Raw genomic sequence first — 16,279 nt, forward strand, 5'->3', positions numbered from 1 at the left:
TCATTATGGGACATTGGGTGTAGACTGATGGACAAAAATGGCTTATACTGTTATCATTACTGGCCAAAGTAATTTAAACAGACATACAAAAAAGTACAGAGCATGTTAGTACAAGTGTTTATTTAAAATTCTGCAAGAAAACAGTTTGTTTGAGGCAGGAGTGTGTCTGCAGGCCTCAAAGCATAAGGAACATGTAACACATGGCTGAGTGTTGCCCGAGTGCCAGACTTGTGTCACCACATCCTTGGTTATTCAAGAAATGACTTTAGAAGACTCTGCTTTATCTCTTGTTGGTGGCATTCAAAGTCATCTTTCCTTTGGATTAATTCATGTAAAATATTTTGAAAAAGACAACAACCTATGACATTTTGAGGATAAATGGCAAAAAGAGTCAAGAGTAATATATTGAATTGCAATACTGTACACTAGTTTATTGTTTTTTATTGAAAAATGGAAGACAGTGAGAATCCCTCAAAAATACAAAGTATCAATGCATGCATTTGTTTACGGTCTTAATAATATCAGTGATTATTAAATAATACTTTTACCCATATAGGTTATTTCAAAGTAAAGACATAATGAATAAAAAAAATAACCTCTTAAACAACTGCCAACAAAAGTATAAGTGTGCTTTGTATGGATTTTTTTTAATAAAAATCAAATTAATTAACAGACTTGTATTTATTGGAATATTCTTAAATAAATATGTTAATGTAAAAATAATGATAGCAAAACAAATTGTCTCAATAAAATACATGTCTCAGGAAAATACAATGGAAATTGCTATGGTATTAAAATAATATGCAACATTATTAGAACAAAGACAGTACATTAAATAACTGTAAAGGCAATAATTATTAAAAAGTTATACAAGGTAGCGATGTTGTATTTTTGTCAGTTCAAAAGACAGTAGTAATATTCATATTTGTTCATATTGTGAATTACAAAATTTTCAGTCATCCTTTGCCATTGTGCTCTTATTACTCTAAAAATACTGTTGGCAGAGCCTTTCACTCTGTTTAGCAGCATCGTTCCTAGTTAGGTAATTAATTATTCAACCTAATATACACTAACAAAGGCAGATAAACGTTTCTAATAAAAACACACATACACACACACGCGCACACACACACACACACACACACACACAGATATGCGTACAAGCAGCCAGTAACGGTTGGTTTGTGTGTCTTTTCCTTCTTCCATTTTAACGTTATATATATGTGGTACAGCTATGCAGGCCACACGTGCTGGTTATCAATTCCTTAGCTTTACATTTCTTATTTAAGTTTACCACCACTTTTCATTTCCTCTAGCCCATTGATTCCATATTTCTTTCATGTCTACCTTGGTTGAAGGTCTGGATAAAATATTCCATGAATTACACCATCAATAACAACGTTGGAGAAGGTATCTGCAAACAAAGAACAAACCACAGTTAATTTAAAAACCCAGACAAATGCTTATTTTTTGCAGTACATTTTTAACACTAGAATCCCTGACGCCTACGAAAAAAGTCATAATGCCGGGGCACCTTAAATTCCTTTGCACCTCCTCATCAGTGTCTTTATTTTGCAGATGTGTCAATCAGCACAAGCAGCCTGCTATCACATCCACCACCGATGCAGCTGAAGTTCTCCCACGTCATTATTATTATAACATGGAAAAAGTTTCTGTTTTAGTTACGTGTTCAACATTTCTTGCCTCACATTTCCTGTCATCCAAAATTTACCCAGATAATTGTAGACACAGAACACACATGAAATGCATATATTCCAAATAACGATATATTATTTACCCTATACAACTCTAGGCACCTCACACCCACATAAAGAGACTTGAGCTGGGAGAACTTCAGGGATTTTAGTGTTAAGCAACTACTTTAAATAATGAACATTTATTGGAAATGAATGTTCAATGCTGGATTTTAGAAACACATACACTAATATGAGGTATTTATTTCCAATACAAATGACAATCAAAGAAAGTGTTTTCTGCATTTTTCAGCTGTGATTGAATAGGCTAATTGGCCTCTAACTATGAAATTGCTTTAGAAGCATCTTAAAAACTAAAAATTGTGCAAAAATGTAATGAAGAATTTGTAAAATCATTCAAAACCTTTAATTTACAAAACCCTTTTTGGACTGCACACATTTATAATCAGTCTACCTCAAGGTACAGTTGTGGAAGCTCTGAATATTGAGAACTGGGCTAAGATGAAATAACATCTGGACATACCTGCCCAGTAAATGATTTACATTTAGGCACAAAAATTCCTTTAAGCACCATTAATTAAGTGTTGGAGGATTTGCATAAGGGAAAAAGCCCACAGGATGTACAGAAGGTGTCAGCATTTATTTTCAAAGGTAATGAGTTAATTCCATAATGATTTTTTTAAGTGCATCAACTGTGGTGTAAAAAGTTGACATTGCGCATTTGATAATAATATTAATTCTTTACATTTACATAGCATTTTGCTCACTACTCAAAGTACTTTACATAGTGAGTGGGGAGCCACTTCCACCACCACCAATGTGTATCATTCACCTGGATGATGCGACAGCAGCCATTTTGCGGCAGTACGCTCACCACATATTAGCTGTTAGGTGGTGAAAGAGTGAGAAAGTTAGCCAGTCAGACACAGGGAATGATTAGGGGGTAAGAATGACTAGGCTGTGGTGGGCAATTTAGCAGGGACATCAAGATAAACCCTACTCTTTACAAAAGATGCCCTGGGATCTTTTATAACCAGAGATAGTCAGGCCCTCAATTTTAAGTCTCATTCAAAGGATGGTGTCATTTTTACAGCACAGTATCCCCGTCAATACACTGGGGGCATTGGAATCCACATTCAGACCACAGGGTAGGTGCCCTGCTGGCCTTCTTAAGAGTTTGTCGCAAGAAAATATAGGTGTGGCACAACCATGCTAACACCAGCATGCAGCGTTAATTATGAACACCAGCTTGCTGTGTTATTTATGGCTGCATAGATTTGGACATAGCTGTTTTCACTCAGGGGCGGCACGGTGGCGCAGTGGGTAGCGCTGCTGCCTCGCAGTTGGGTGATCTGGGGACCTGGGTTTCGCTTCCCGGGTCCTCCCTGCGTGGAGTTTGCATGTTCTCCCCGTGTCTGCGTGGGTTTCCTCCGGGCGCTCCGGTTTCCTCCCACAGTCCAAAGACATGCAGGTTAGGTGGATTGGCGATTCTAAATTGGCCCTAGTGTGTGCTTGGTGTATGGGTGTGTTTGTGTGTGTCCTGCGGTGGGTTGGCACCCTGCCCAGGATTGTTTCCTGCCTTGTGCCCTGTGTTGGCTGGGATTGGCTCCAGCAGACCCCCGTGACCCTGTGTTCGGATTCAGCGGGTTGGAAAATGGATGGATGGATGTTTTCACTCATTAGCCATGAAAAGTGTCTGTAGTGTTGTATTTCTGTGTAAAGATTTCATTAGATGGTAACACTTTAGTTTTGGTGCTGCAAAATTGTTGATTCTGGGGTTCATCAGGGGCGTGTTCTTGCTCCTACTCTGTTCAATGCTTGCATGGCCTGGGTTTTGGCCAAGGTCATAGGGTCCAGCTGCTGTGGGGCATCTGTTGGTGAAGAAAGATTCACTGATCTTGATTTTGCCGACAATGCCATGATCTTCACTGAATCAATGGAGGCTCTGATTGGGGCTCAGGAGAGACTGAGTGAGGAGTCCGAGTGTCTCGGCTTGTGAGTGTCCTGCATAAAAACCAAGATTCAGGCCTTTAATGACCTTTTAGGTACAGCCATCAGCAGTGTGTCTGTCTGAGGAGACAGTGTCGACCTTGTCGAGAGGTTTATTTACCTGTGCAGTGACATTCATGAAGTCAATAGATGGACTGGGAGAGCATGGGGGGGCCATGAGGTCGCTGCAAAGGGGTGAGTGGTGCTCCCGATATCTATGAAAAAGGACGAAGGTCCAAGCATTTAGAGTCCTGGTGCTTTCTGTCTTGCTATACAGTATAGTTGCAAGACGTGGACACTATCCACTGACCCGAGACGAAGACTGGACTCCTTTGGTACTGTGTCTCTTCGGAGAATCCTTGGGTACTGCTGGTTTGACTTTGTTTCGAATGAGCAGTTGCTCATGGAGTCCCAAATGAGGCAAATTACCTGTATTGTAAGGGAACATCAGTTATGGCACTATGGCCATGTGGAGTGATTCCCCGAGGGTGATCCGGCTTGCAGGATCCTCATTGTTGAAGGGCCAAGTGGCTGGACCAGGCCAAGAGGATGCCAATGTAACACCTGGCTGTGGTAGATAGAGGGTCATTTCCGGAGGGTGGGACTGGAGTGTGTGTCTGCCTGGGGGGTTGTCAACCAGGATCCTGAGCTGTTTCGTGGTGTGGTGGGTGTGGCAATGTGCTGTACCAGTGCATGCTCTCCAATTTGACCTGACCTGATCTACTGCAAAAACGCACCTATTACTCCTTTACTCTTATGTAATAAGAGGCTTCTTTTGGTCTTCATAACACTTATAAAACATCAGTAGATAGGTTATTCATCTCTGTGTAGTGTGGCATATTGACATGATGGTAACACTGTTTGTTAACATGAAGGATTCACAGGTCTTATACTAAATATGTAATATTAAGAGAAATGTGTCTCACTAAAGGCACCTCTGACTTTTCCAAAGTGATTTTAGTAGGCCACGTTGCAGAGATGAATAACCGTTTTACTGAGGCGTTGTAAGTGTTATTAACTCCAAAATAAGCCTTTGATAAGGACTTGTTACTTTAGAGTAAATGAGTAATAGATACATTTCTGAAGTACCTAAAGTGTTACCAATTAGACAATGATTTAATTATCTTCAGCTATTAAATATTTATAAACCATTTATTCAGTTGGGACAATTGTTTATTAATAAATAACTTGATACTCTATTTGGACAAACCTACAGATATTAAAAAATGCAATGAAATGAAAATCTATGATTTCCTAAAAGTACCAAAATTACTTTTCAATTTCTTTTTTTTTTTTGCTTGAAGTAACATTGTTTTTTTCACCATTAAAATGCAGACCTGCTGTTGCTAACATTGTTTATCTCAGCTATTCTGCCGGCACGGATGTAAGCCCTCCATAACACTACGTAAAGTTATTGACATGCTGCTGAGACGTGTCAATCTGAGGACAGTATTTGCATTTATTTGGTTTTTGCGGTGAAGGGTATAACCAGTAAAAACCTGGTTGAGGATGACAGCTTTCATTACCATCGGCTGCTGGCAAGACATATGGATCCCTCAGGAACAGAAGCGCTGGCTGGTGGGACAGTTTACTAGAAAGGTCAAGAGCAGAAGGATCAGCATTAGAGAGAGTGAAAGAAAATGCCTCCAGCTGTTTAGAGTGATGAAGTGAGGCCTTTACTTAACTTAATGAGAAACAGAGCAATCAGCACAAAATTAACTGTCGTTGTGCAAGTGCAGGTTACATTGTCAATAAATCTAAACAACCCTGGGCAACATGGTCTAAGAACTGGGACGCACCACTGTGCTTTAGTATCACTTGTGGACTAAACAGCAGTACATGTTGATTAAGACAGTTATAGAAAAGACTCTTAATTGCCAAATTCAAAGGTTGTCATTAACTTTATTTTACTATTTCTGGAGATAAAATAAACTCTTTAGGGATTCACACAAGCACATATTGGATAATGACAGTATAGCAGAGATGTAAATATTTAATTCAATCACTCTTGCGGACATCCCATGATCTCAGACCCAAGGAAAATATTGGAGAATAATAAAAAGATATGATGACAAATGACAGAACACCAGTAAGCTCAACAGAACCTGTCAATTCCCGTTCAACTAATGAGTGCAAACTAATGTCAACATCTGAAGGCCCCCAAGGTGCTACTTTCAACACATTTCCACTTAACTGGTCTAGAATACAATTTTCAACATAAATGAAAGCTATCTAAGGTTTGTGAAAAATGCCAATTTAATAGAATTGAAGAGTTTAAGTAACAGCAGGCATCAGTGCAACATTCTAAGTCCCCCTTAATCCAGTCCTGGATCATAAGCCCCTGGTAACTTTCCTGTAGTATTGGGTGCTGAGTAGGAGGCAACCCTTGAAATGCCTCAACTATATCTTACGTGTTACGCATTACACAATTTAGAACTAATCATGTCCTCATTAAGGTTTTATTTGTTTCAGAGTACCATTTTGGTCTTTTTCCAATTTCATAAAATATGGAGGACAAAATTGCATGCACTGTTTCAAATATGACCTAAAAAGTGCATTATGTCACTTGATACTGGTTCTCTATGCAACAAGAAATCTAACATTTGTCAGTATATGGGAACTATGGGGAAAATTTAGCAATACAAAGTTTTAAATTATTGACTGTTCAGACTGTTGACTATTAACAGCAAATAAACATATTGATTTCCTTGGACATTTTAAAGTGGTGGCCAACAGTGGTAAGCACTAAAGCCTTACAAATTGGGACCTATTGATATAGCACAGTGCATACTTCTGGTTGTCTTTACCTAGTAACTGTTACCAAAAAGTCCTAAAATGACAGAGCCTGTTAAAAAAGGCAAAAATGACTAAATGCATTATTAAAAAATGAATGTCACCATGACATTCAGAATGACTCCTGGATCTCCAAAAATCCTAAATCAATGTATAAATTATTTTTTGAGTCCTAGGAACTGTTTTTTTAAATTATAAAACAATAGTCAAATAATGACATACTTCTAGTTGTTGCTGATCAGTATCACCATTTGTAATTCTGTACCATATTGCTCTGTTTTTCATTGCAATATTAATAAATGGCTACTATTCACACAAGTGGTTACAACAGAATTTATCTCATGTACTATAAATTATTGCTTACAGTATTTCATTTCTATAATCTTCATACATACATTCTAAAGGTATCCCTGTATGCTTTTTTAAGTGTGTTCTTTAACACTATATTTAAAAAAAATGTTAACAATGTTCTCAGGATGACTGGGTTCTAATAAATGTTGTAAAATCTGTTGAGCTAATACGTACAAATTAGCCTACTACAAAATTTCAGCACTTTTAGATTAATTATAAAAATGTAGCTGTCATTACATCTGTGTCAGAATAATAAATGGTAAGTGCATAAAGCTCCATGTGAAATTGTATTCTAATAAAAGTGAGTATGATAATACCTTGATTCTTCAGATTCAGTGCCATCAAAGGATCTAAAGGAACATATACATTAGTATCAGTAATAAAAAAACATTTCATAAAACATTTTAAAAACAGAAAAAAATAGAAATTAAGAAGTTATTTAAACAACATACCAACTCTATTTGAATTTAAAAAGTGAACCAATGGTAGTATGAAACATGCATAGCTTATTATTAAATCAAAAGTTCTTACCCACAACTCTCAGTTTTGGGCAGTGAAGGAAAATGACGAATATTTAGGAAATCAAGAAATATCTTTGGCAGGACTTCATTTTCAAAGATGATGGTCTAAAAAAGAAAGCACAAAATAAAAGAATTAATTAGTGAGAAAAGCGCTATAATTATTATTATTATTATTAAGAGAAAAATATAGCTTTATGCAGTACTTAAATTTAAATGTACCTCATTATGGTGTGTGCGTCTGTCTGTGTGTCCATCTGGTTGCTATGTCTCTGCTATCCAACAGGTGGCACATCACAAACATTAGCTCTGCTTTAATGTATCCTGTGCCAAACAGTATGTAACAGAGATATAGCAATGGGACCGACATGCTGCACTGCAAACAACACTGCTAAAGCCTATGTTGATTACTTAGGTTTCAACCCATCTTAGATAGATAGCACAGCTAGTTTAACATGTAATAATATTTCACAACATGTACAGATGAATTTAAATTAACCATATAATAGAAAGAGTCATACAATTTGGCTGCAAGATAATGTAAAGCCTGGCACTCCTTCTCTCAAGTGTGTAAAGCCTGCTGCTCAGATTTGGGCATTTCGAGGAGCCTTGCTGCCTCCTGTCTGCAATAAAATTTCCAGTCTTTGAAGGCTACTCTCAGTGTGCCTCCTATCCCTCCTTGTGGGATTTAACCTCTCTTTACCGGCACTTCCGTTTTTGACTGTCACCAAAGCCAAACCGTCCAATTAGATCAAAGCCAGACTGACCACCCAAACTACTTGGAGGGACAGGACACAGACACTAGTTTTATTATATATAGTACATTTTATATACTGTATGCACAGCAGAACCCCAACTTAGTACTTCCATATTTACAGTTTTCCCACATTTAATACTTCTTCAGATGTTACAGTTGTTTGGTCTTTTAGGGCTACATTCACACAATGGCTAAAAGTGACTCTATTCTGATTTTTACCTCGTAACTGATTATGTCTTTGACTATTCACACTAATGTTGCAAGTGATACAAATCTGATAAGAGTGTGTGTACAAGTGTCTATCATGAGTGCATGGCATGTGCAAAATGAATAAAAACAATTTTGTCAGACAGATACTGGCTGCTGTGCTATTTTACAGTGTTCAGTCTGGGATGTTTGCAAATTTGTCAGCTCATGAAGGCAAAGAAGAGAAACAATAAAAACAAACCGAAAAAAACTGCCATATCTGTACATAGAAAACCTATGGACACAAGAGATGAGCCAGGACTTGAAGGGAAACATGTTTAAGTTTTATAATTAATTAAGAAAGTAATGTAAATTCCTTCTGAAATGTTATGATTCCATGTCATTGTTTGATGATCACACTTCACTAAAAAGATCAGACCTGTGTCATATATGAGAGAAGAAATGATAATTATGGCTATGCTCACACTGCAGCTCATTTTGTTTTTAATAATCAAATGCTAGATTGAATGCACACTGCTCTAATCAGGTTTCGGCTCTTGGGGGTTAAAATGGCAAAATTACTATCAACAACACAATGGCATTCTTGAAAAGGAACAACAATCTGAAACAACAAGGAGGACAACAATAATTTCACCAATTAAACTGAACAAATCAGGATATGTTCAATAGTACATCATAACTAGTAATCACAAAAATAACTGCAGTGAAACCATAAGAAAAAAAAAACTAACATGGCAAACTCAAACCTCTACTATGGGATCCTAACAAATCAGTGACAATCTTCACAGGTCATCACAGTGACCCACTGGTTAGTGCTAATGTTTCACAGTTCCTGGGCCTGTGATTGTCTATGTGGAGTTTGCACGATCATATCTCTGTCTGTGTGAATTTTCTCCAGCGACTTTGGTTTCCACCTACGTCCCAAAGATGTCTGTATTAGGTTAACTGGCAACTCTGTGCTGGTTCAGTACGAGTGAGTGTGGGTGGATGTGGGACAGTTCATGACTTGCTTCTAATTAATTTAAATCATATGTTTAAAAAATATTACAACTACCCAACTTCCATATTTTTAAAACTATAAAGCTGTAACACAACTGGTGAACAGTGGCTTCCACCCTTTTTATATTTAAGCACATAGTCCCACATGCTAAAATAGTTTAAGAGTAAAACAAAGCAGGCAACTGTAGATTTGTCAATGGTGTTGAAAATTAATATCCAAAGAAAGTAAAGCCGCAACTTCCTCAGTCCTGAAATCTTCTGTTGTCTTCCAGGCTGATGCATTTCTAGAGTACTACCCCATATCAAGGCAAGATATAAAATTGGAACTACAAATATATGAATGAAAACTTGCACATCTTAACAATTTTACAAATAGGAGCATTAGCTTAAGTTGAAGAGATCACCAAAAATCCAAAAGCTCTCCTGAGGTGAACAGTCTTCAACTTTACTTGGAAAAGCCATCAAGCTTCGATTTAGAGACCAGTGAATGAGAATTAATCATAATCAGGTGGGCTGACAGCATCAATATATCAATTAAATTACTAAGAACTTGTTGAGACCACACAGCCTCTGGAATGTTGTACAATATCATTAAATTAAATGAAGAGAACCTTCACAGTACAACTAAGCATGTCGTCAGGATACCAAAGGCTTCACCCAAAATCACTTTAAATTGTACCATAAAGGGCCATGGAAACATCATAAAGCCTGGATAAAAAACATCCCGTACAAATCTTCACAAATAAAAAAGACCAGCTGTCAGTGCCTCACTGTTCCTGGGAGCTTTTAATCCTGAGTCCAGGACTGAATCTAAGTGTACCCAAGTATGAGTTAGTAAAGTTGTGTGTGGGATGGATTGGGGGGTCTGTTTTGGGTTAGGTCCTGACTTGAGTCTAGTGCTGCCAGCTTCTTTTAAACGTGTGGTGGAATAAATAGGTTTATGAAAGGGGTGGATGGATGACAATAAAACAGTATTTCTTCTTCTGCCTAACAAAGTGCTTTTTCAAAAAGAAGCCAACAGCTGTCATTTCATATAAATATTACACATGCCCTTTTCTAGGCATCTACATGCTCTCAACTCAGCAGTAATGTGTAGAACTTTTGTAAGACTTTGGCCAAATTTGAAAAGTGACCACTGCTTGGTGGAGCAGTGCTGCCTCACAGCAAATAGGTCCATAATATTCCAGAGTGTCCCTGCCTCCAGTTTGCATGTTCTCCATGTGTCGTCATGTGTTTCCTCCTGGTGCTCTGGTTTCCTCCCATAGACCAAAGATATGCAGGTTAGGAAGATTAGCAATGCTAAACTGGCCTCAGTATGTGGCATTTGTTCCTGCTTTGTGCCCTGTGCTTGCTGGAATAGGCTCCAACTCTCCTGCAACTGTGCTCCGGATAAAGCGGTTTTAGAATATGGATGGATGGATAGAAGAGTGATGACCATTCAGACTTCACTTTCAAAGAGTATCATCAACAAAAGAGCAGAAACTGACATATTCTGATAAACCATCTGCTAAGGCTGAGCCTTAGCTGATAGAAGAAAAAGAAAAAAAAAAAACTTGAATAAATATTTTCTTTTCTTTGCAAAAGAATAGGTACTGCAAAAAAAGAAACAGATTTCCCTGTACTGGGCCATATAGCTAAAACATTCTAAATTAATAAACAAAAAACATGTTTTCAGTAAAGTTTACATGAAAGCTATAAATGTAATCATTCTAAAGGTACACCGTATGCTGTCCAATGTACTGAAGTTGGACTTTTTATACAATTCAAAATTAACAATAATCAGTTCTTCGAAACAACTATGAAGGAACAAGATAGATTAAACTAATGTCACATTATACACATTCTAGTCAGAGATGTCAAGCTTAATGACTGCTGAACTTGTCCCAGTTGAATATCAGACTGCATGACTGAATCAGGGCATAACAAATTTCACATTTCCAAAGTATAGCGAGTTCAACACTTTTTCTTGCAAGCAATCACATTCTGCCTGGCGGAGCTGGGTGCTCATGTGATGGCTTTACAAGAATAGTGGGTTTAGCTGCAATCTTGTCTCTTTTTTCTATTTATCATTCTGCTGTGGTATGTAAATCATACAACATGCAGACTCTTCTGTTTGGCAAGTCCAAAACACCCATGATTCTCATTCCTTCTTATTTTTATTCCTTAGTACTTCCAGGTCATTGGTTGTCAGCTCTTGCATACACAAAGATTGTCCCAACAACTTAAAGACAAAACCAACTTGTTTGCTTTTCGTAAGGGAGAGTCACAGACTGGTTTGGACTGAATCACTTGTTATATCAGAGTACACGACTGCTGTCCTGGGAGCACAATAATTTCTTTCTGATGTTACAGTTAAAATTTGAAGGAAGACACTGCACCATCTACTAATAAAAGTAGCATGTTGCTGGCAATAACAGGAGTCACTACTTGGTACATTCTCATCCACCATATCTTATATCTTAAAGGACTCAGTTTTATAAAATCCATCATATTGTAAAGTGTTCAAGGGTGGCAGCTATGAAGGCCCATCTTGATTAGTTTATGTACAGTGTTATCATAGCAGTGTAACTCCAATTACTAAGCACTGAGTAGGACTATCGATTTACAAACCAGCACCATTAGTTCATTTGTAATCATATAAATATGTTTATCAGCTTACAAAGACATAAACCTGAGGTAAGACTTACATTTATTTCTATTTTGCATTCACCTTACAAACTTACTTTATTCATTACAGAGTTGCAGGTTTGTGAAGCCTATTCCAGCAGGAATTACCACTGGGTGAATGCCAGCTCTACATACTTGTTATGCTTTGGCCAAGGTAGGCTGGGGTTCAAATTCATGTTGTAGGTCTGTTTTGTTCATTATTGTTTTATGTTAATGTTACTCTTTTGATTGCTTGCATTTTCTTTGTTTTTGATTGTGCCTATGTATGCAAGTTTCCTGGTGTGTATTCTGCATGTTTTGTGGGTGGTCCCCGAAGATGGGCACTAGTGAGTTTTTTGGCGAGTTTCTGCATTTTTGCTACACTTTATACTGCTTGTGAATTATTGTTATTTTATGACATTTTGCTCCATTTTTTCATGATTCTTAGATTTGCTGTAGTGGGACTTGTTTGTTTTGGATTACCTGGTGTTTCTGGCAATTCCATTTTGCCTTTGTGCTTCACAGAGCTTCATTGCTATTGGTATACTATTTTTAATAAATCTTTTATTTTGTAAAGACCCTGTATTTTCCCTATTATTAGATGGGTTTTGACAGTATTATCCCAATAGTGGGCATTATTGGAAGTGCTTTTTGGGAACTGCATGCTTTGGAACTCCAGGTTCATGGCAATACACATACTCTCCCTTATACTTGGCCAATTTAGAGTTGGCAATCAAATGAAAATTTTTTTGGGGTGTGAAAGAAAACTAACTGACTAGCAGAAAAACCCATGCAAACACAGAGAATGTAGAATCTTCATAGACTTTATGACCAAGAAGAGAGTTGAAATGGTGTCCCTGGTCAGTTAGCAACACTAACCACTACACCATGGTTCATTCCTTTTTTTTTTTTTTAGATTAACTTACAATAGTGAGCACAAAGTGATACGTGAAAAGTCGAATTTATAATTACTATAGCAGCATATTATAATTAGAGCCCTGTCAAACTGAATTTAAGCCAATTTTGAAATATATTTGTATATTTTAATGTCCCAAATATCATTAAACACATTTAAAACTTACATAAGGAAGTCATGGAATGAATATAAAGCCAACAAAAATGTGTCATTTACATTCAAAGTCATATACATTGTCACTTGTACAGTACAGTAAAATTCTTACTTGCTGGTCTGACTAACATGCAACAAGCCTACACTTTCTGGTGACATGATCAGCAGTATTGCTAGTCAAACATGGACCTTGCCTGGAAACTTCTGAACTTTTCTTTTTTCATATTTCAGGCAAGATGCATATTAAGGAAACTAATTATGACTAAAGCTAAGAGGAGTTCATGGGTCCGGTTTTCTGTTTCAAATCATTGCCATGGTGAGGTCGTCAATGGGCTGGAGAGGCATGGCTTAACAAATGGATTATGACCAACCAGCTTTAGATACTGAGGTAATCCACAAGTACAGCACAAAATTTGAAGAAGCTGTGTACTTTGATGAGCATGTAGTACATAATCCAGGAGAACAAAATCATTGGTCTCCAGTGAAAAAGCAAGGTGTTTATTGTGTCTATTTATTACATTTTACAAAAATGTTTTGATTTTGTGCAACACCTGCCAGGACACAATGTTAATGGGATTCGATATGACACATTAACTGTTAAATGTTATATTTTATTATGCAGATTAATTGAGTCAAAGGTTTACTGAATTGTACAGCCTTAAAGCTGAAGTGTCACTCTCCTGGTACAGCACTAATATTAATTAACATGAATGTGCAGTCAGTGGCCAGAATTGCGATGTATCAAAAGTAAATTGCTTTTGATTCTCCAATTCCTGTAACACCACCTGTTTACCCCTTCCAGTTTAAATGGCACCAGTTTCCTGTCACTGTCTCCCTTCATTTTTATTAACACATGATAATAAATTCTGACTGCCACTGAAAGCTGCTTGCCCAATGGCAATTTTTTTTGCAATTTCAATGGTTCACAGAAAAACACAACCAGTTGTCTGTGCCCCTGACACGAAATATAGTTTCCTAGAAAGCCATGCAGTACAATTATTTATTTGATGCTCTATACATCAGTAATAGTGATTAGCAAACTGAATTTGCTTCACCTCGAGTTCAACAAAATCATGGAAATGTTCGGGATGGCTAAAGAAATGTCTGTCATCAATGCTGGACTGATTATAGCGAACTAAAATGTGACCTGTGCTGTGATGCTGCAGTGCTAACTGCTGTGCCACTTTGCCTCCCGAAGATGAAATTAATACAATTAAATGTCAGATTAGTAAAATGTCTTGAGGACAGGAAGCATGAATTCACCAAGGCTTGCCCCCCACAGTTTTGACAGCAGACACTCACCTCCTTTTGAACCAAGAAGTACAGTTTGTTTTTTTCCCTGACACTTTTACTAGCTCACTGCTGCTGCTACCAAATAGACACACTTGTTTTCCTCGCTCCTTCTTGTATAAATCAATTGCACAGCAATCAGGGTAATACTATTAAAATGGTAGGCTCATGGATTACACAGGTCACATACAAGTACATACCAAAAGACATTACCTTTAAGACATGAATACACCAACACATTACTTCTACGTATGTTTTACGTGTTTAAATGTATTCACCAGTTTTTTCTAATAGTTTTCTTAACTGGAGTTTTTATGTGTGTGTGTTTTCTGTCCTCTCAGCTGTCTGACTTTATCACCAGACTCATCTTTAGAGACTTGCACTATGATACTGTACATAAGGATGCAACCCTTCTACTAATTATATATACAGTGGTGTGAAAAACTATTTGCCCCCTTCCTGATTTCTTATTCTTTTGCATGTTTGTCACACAAAATGTTTCTAATCATCAAACACATTTAACCATTAGTCAAATATAACACAAGTAAACACAAAATGCAGTTTTTAAATGATGGTGTTTATTATTTAGGGAGAAAAAAAATCCAAACCTACATGGCCCTGTGTGAAAAAGTAATTGCCCCCCTTGTTAAAAAATAACCTAACTGTGGTGTATCACACCTGAGTTCACTTTCCGTAGCCACCCCCAGGCCTGATTACTGCCACACCTGTTTCAATCAAGAAATCACTCAAATAGGAGCTGCCTGACACAGAGAAGTAGACCAAAAGCACCTCAAAAGCTAGACATCATGCCAAGATCCAAAGAAATTCAGGAACAAATGAGAACAGAAGTAATTGAGATCTATCAGTCTGGTAAAGGTTATAAAGCCATTTCTAAAGCTTTGGGACTCCAGCTAACCACAGTGAGAGCCATTATCCACAAATGGCAAAAACATGGAACAGTGGTGAACCTTCCCAGGAGTGGCCGGCCGACCAAAATTACCCCAAGAGTGCAGAGACGACTCATCCGAGAGGTCACAAAAGACCCCAGGACAACGTCTAAAGAACTGCAGGCCTCACTTGCCTCAATTAAGGTCAGTGTTCACGACTCCACCATAAGAAAGAGACTGGGCAAAAACGGCCTGCATGGCAGATTTCCAAGACGCAAACCACTGTTAAGCAAAAAGAACATTAGGGCTCGTCTCAATTTTGCTAAGAAACATCTCAATGATTGCCAAGACTTTTGGGAAAATACCTTGTGGACTGATGAGACAAAAGTTGAACTTTTTGGAAGGCAAATGTCCCGTTACATCTGGCATAAAAGGAACACAGCATTTCAGAAAAAGAACATCATACCAACAGTAAAATATGGTGGTGGTAGTGTGATGGTCTGGGGTTGTTTTGCTGCTTCAGGACCTGGAAGGCTTGCTGTGATAGATGGAACCATGAATTCTACTGTCTACCAAAAAATCCTGAAGGAGAATGTCCGGCCATCTGTTCGTCAACTCAAGCTGAAGCGATCTTGGGTGCTGCAACAGGACAATGACCCAAAACACACCAGCAAATCCACCTCTGAATGGCTGAAGAAAAACAAAATGAAGACTTTGGAGTGGCCTAGTCAAAGTCCTGACCTGAATCCAATTGAGATGCTATGGCATTACCTTAAAAAGGCGGTTCATGCTAGAAAACCCTCAAATAAAGCTGAATTACAACAATTTTGCAAAGATGAGTGGGCCAAAATTCCTCCAGAGCGCTGTAAAAGACTCATTGCAAGTTATCGCAAATGCTTGATTGCAGTTATTGCTGCTAAGGGTGGCCCAACCAGTTATTAGGTTCAGGGGGCAATTACTTTTTCACACAGGGCCATGTAGGTTTGGATTTTTTTTTCTCCCTAAATAATAAAAACCACCATTTACAAACTGCATTTTGTGTTTACTTGTGTTATATT

General features: G+C 37.7%; 1 protein-coding gene across 1 annotated transcript in view; it reads right to left on the reverse strand.

Moving 5' to 3' along the window:
- Positions 1 to 414: 414 nt before the first annotated feature.
- snx24 (sorting nexin 24) overlaps positions 415 to 16,279 on the reverse strand; it is a 247,675-nt gene continuing 231,810 nt past the window's right edge. Inside the window, exons 4-7 of the mRNA XM_028805249.2 lie at positions 7,380 to 7,474; positions 7,166 to 7,198; positions 5,231 to 5,295; positions 415 to 1,414 (exon numbers count right to left, since the gene is read on the reverse strand). Of these exons, the coding sequence (XP_028661082.1) occupies positions 1,344 to 1,414; positions 5,231 to 5,295; positions 7,166 to 7,198; positions 7,380 to 7,474 (264 nt within the window). The 3' untranslated portion in view covers positions 415 to 1,343. The remainder of the gene's footprint in view (positions 1,415 to 5,230; positions 5,296 to 7,165; positions 7,199 to 7,379; positions 7,475 to 16,279) is intronic.

Source organism: Erpetoichthys calabaricus, chromosome 7 (genome assembly GCF_900747795.2).
Source record: "Erpetoichthys calabaricus chromosome 7, fErpCal1.3, whole genome shotgun sequence".
NCBI lineage: Eukaryota > Metazoa > Chordata > Cladistia > Polypteriformes > Polypteridae > Erpetoichthys > Erpetoichthys calabaricus.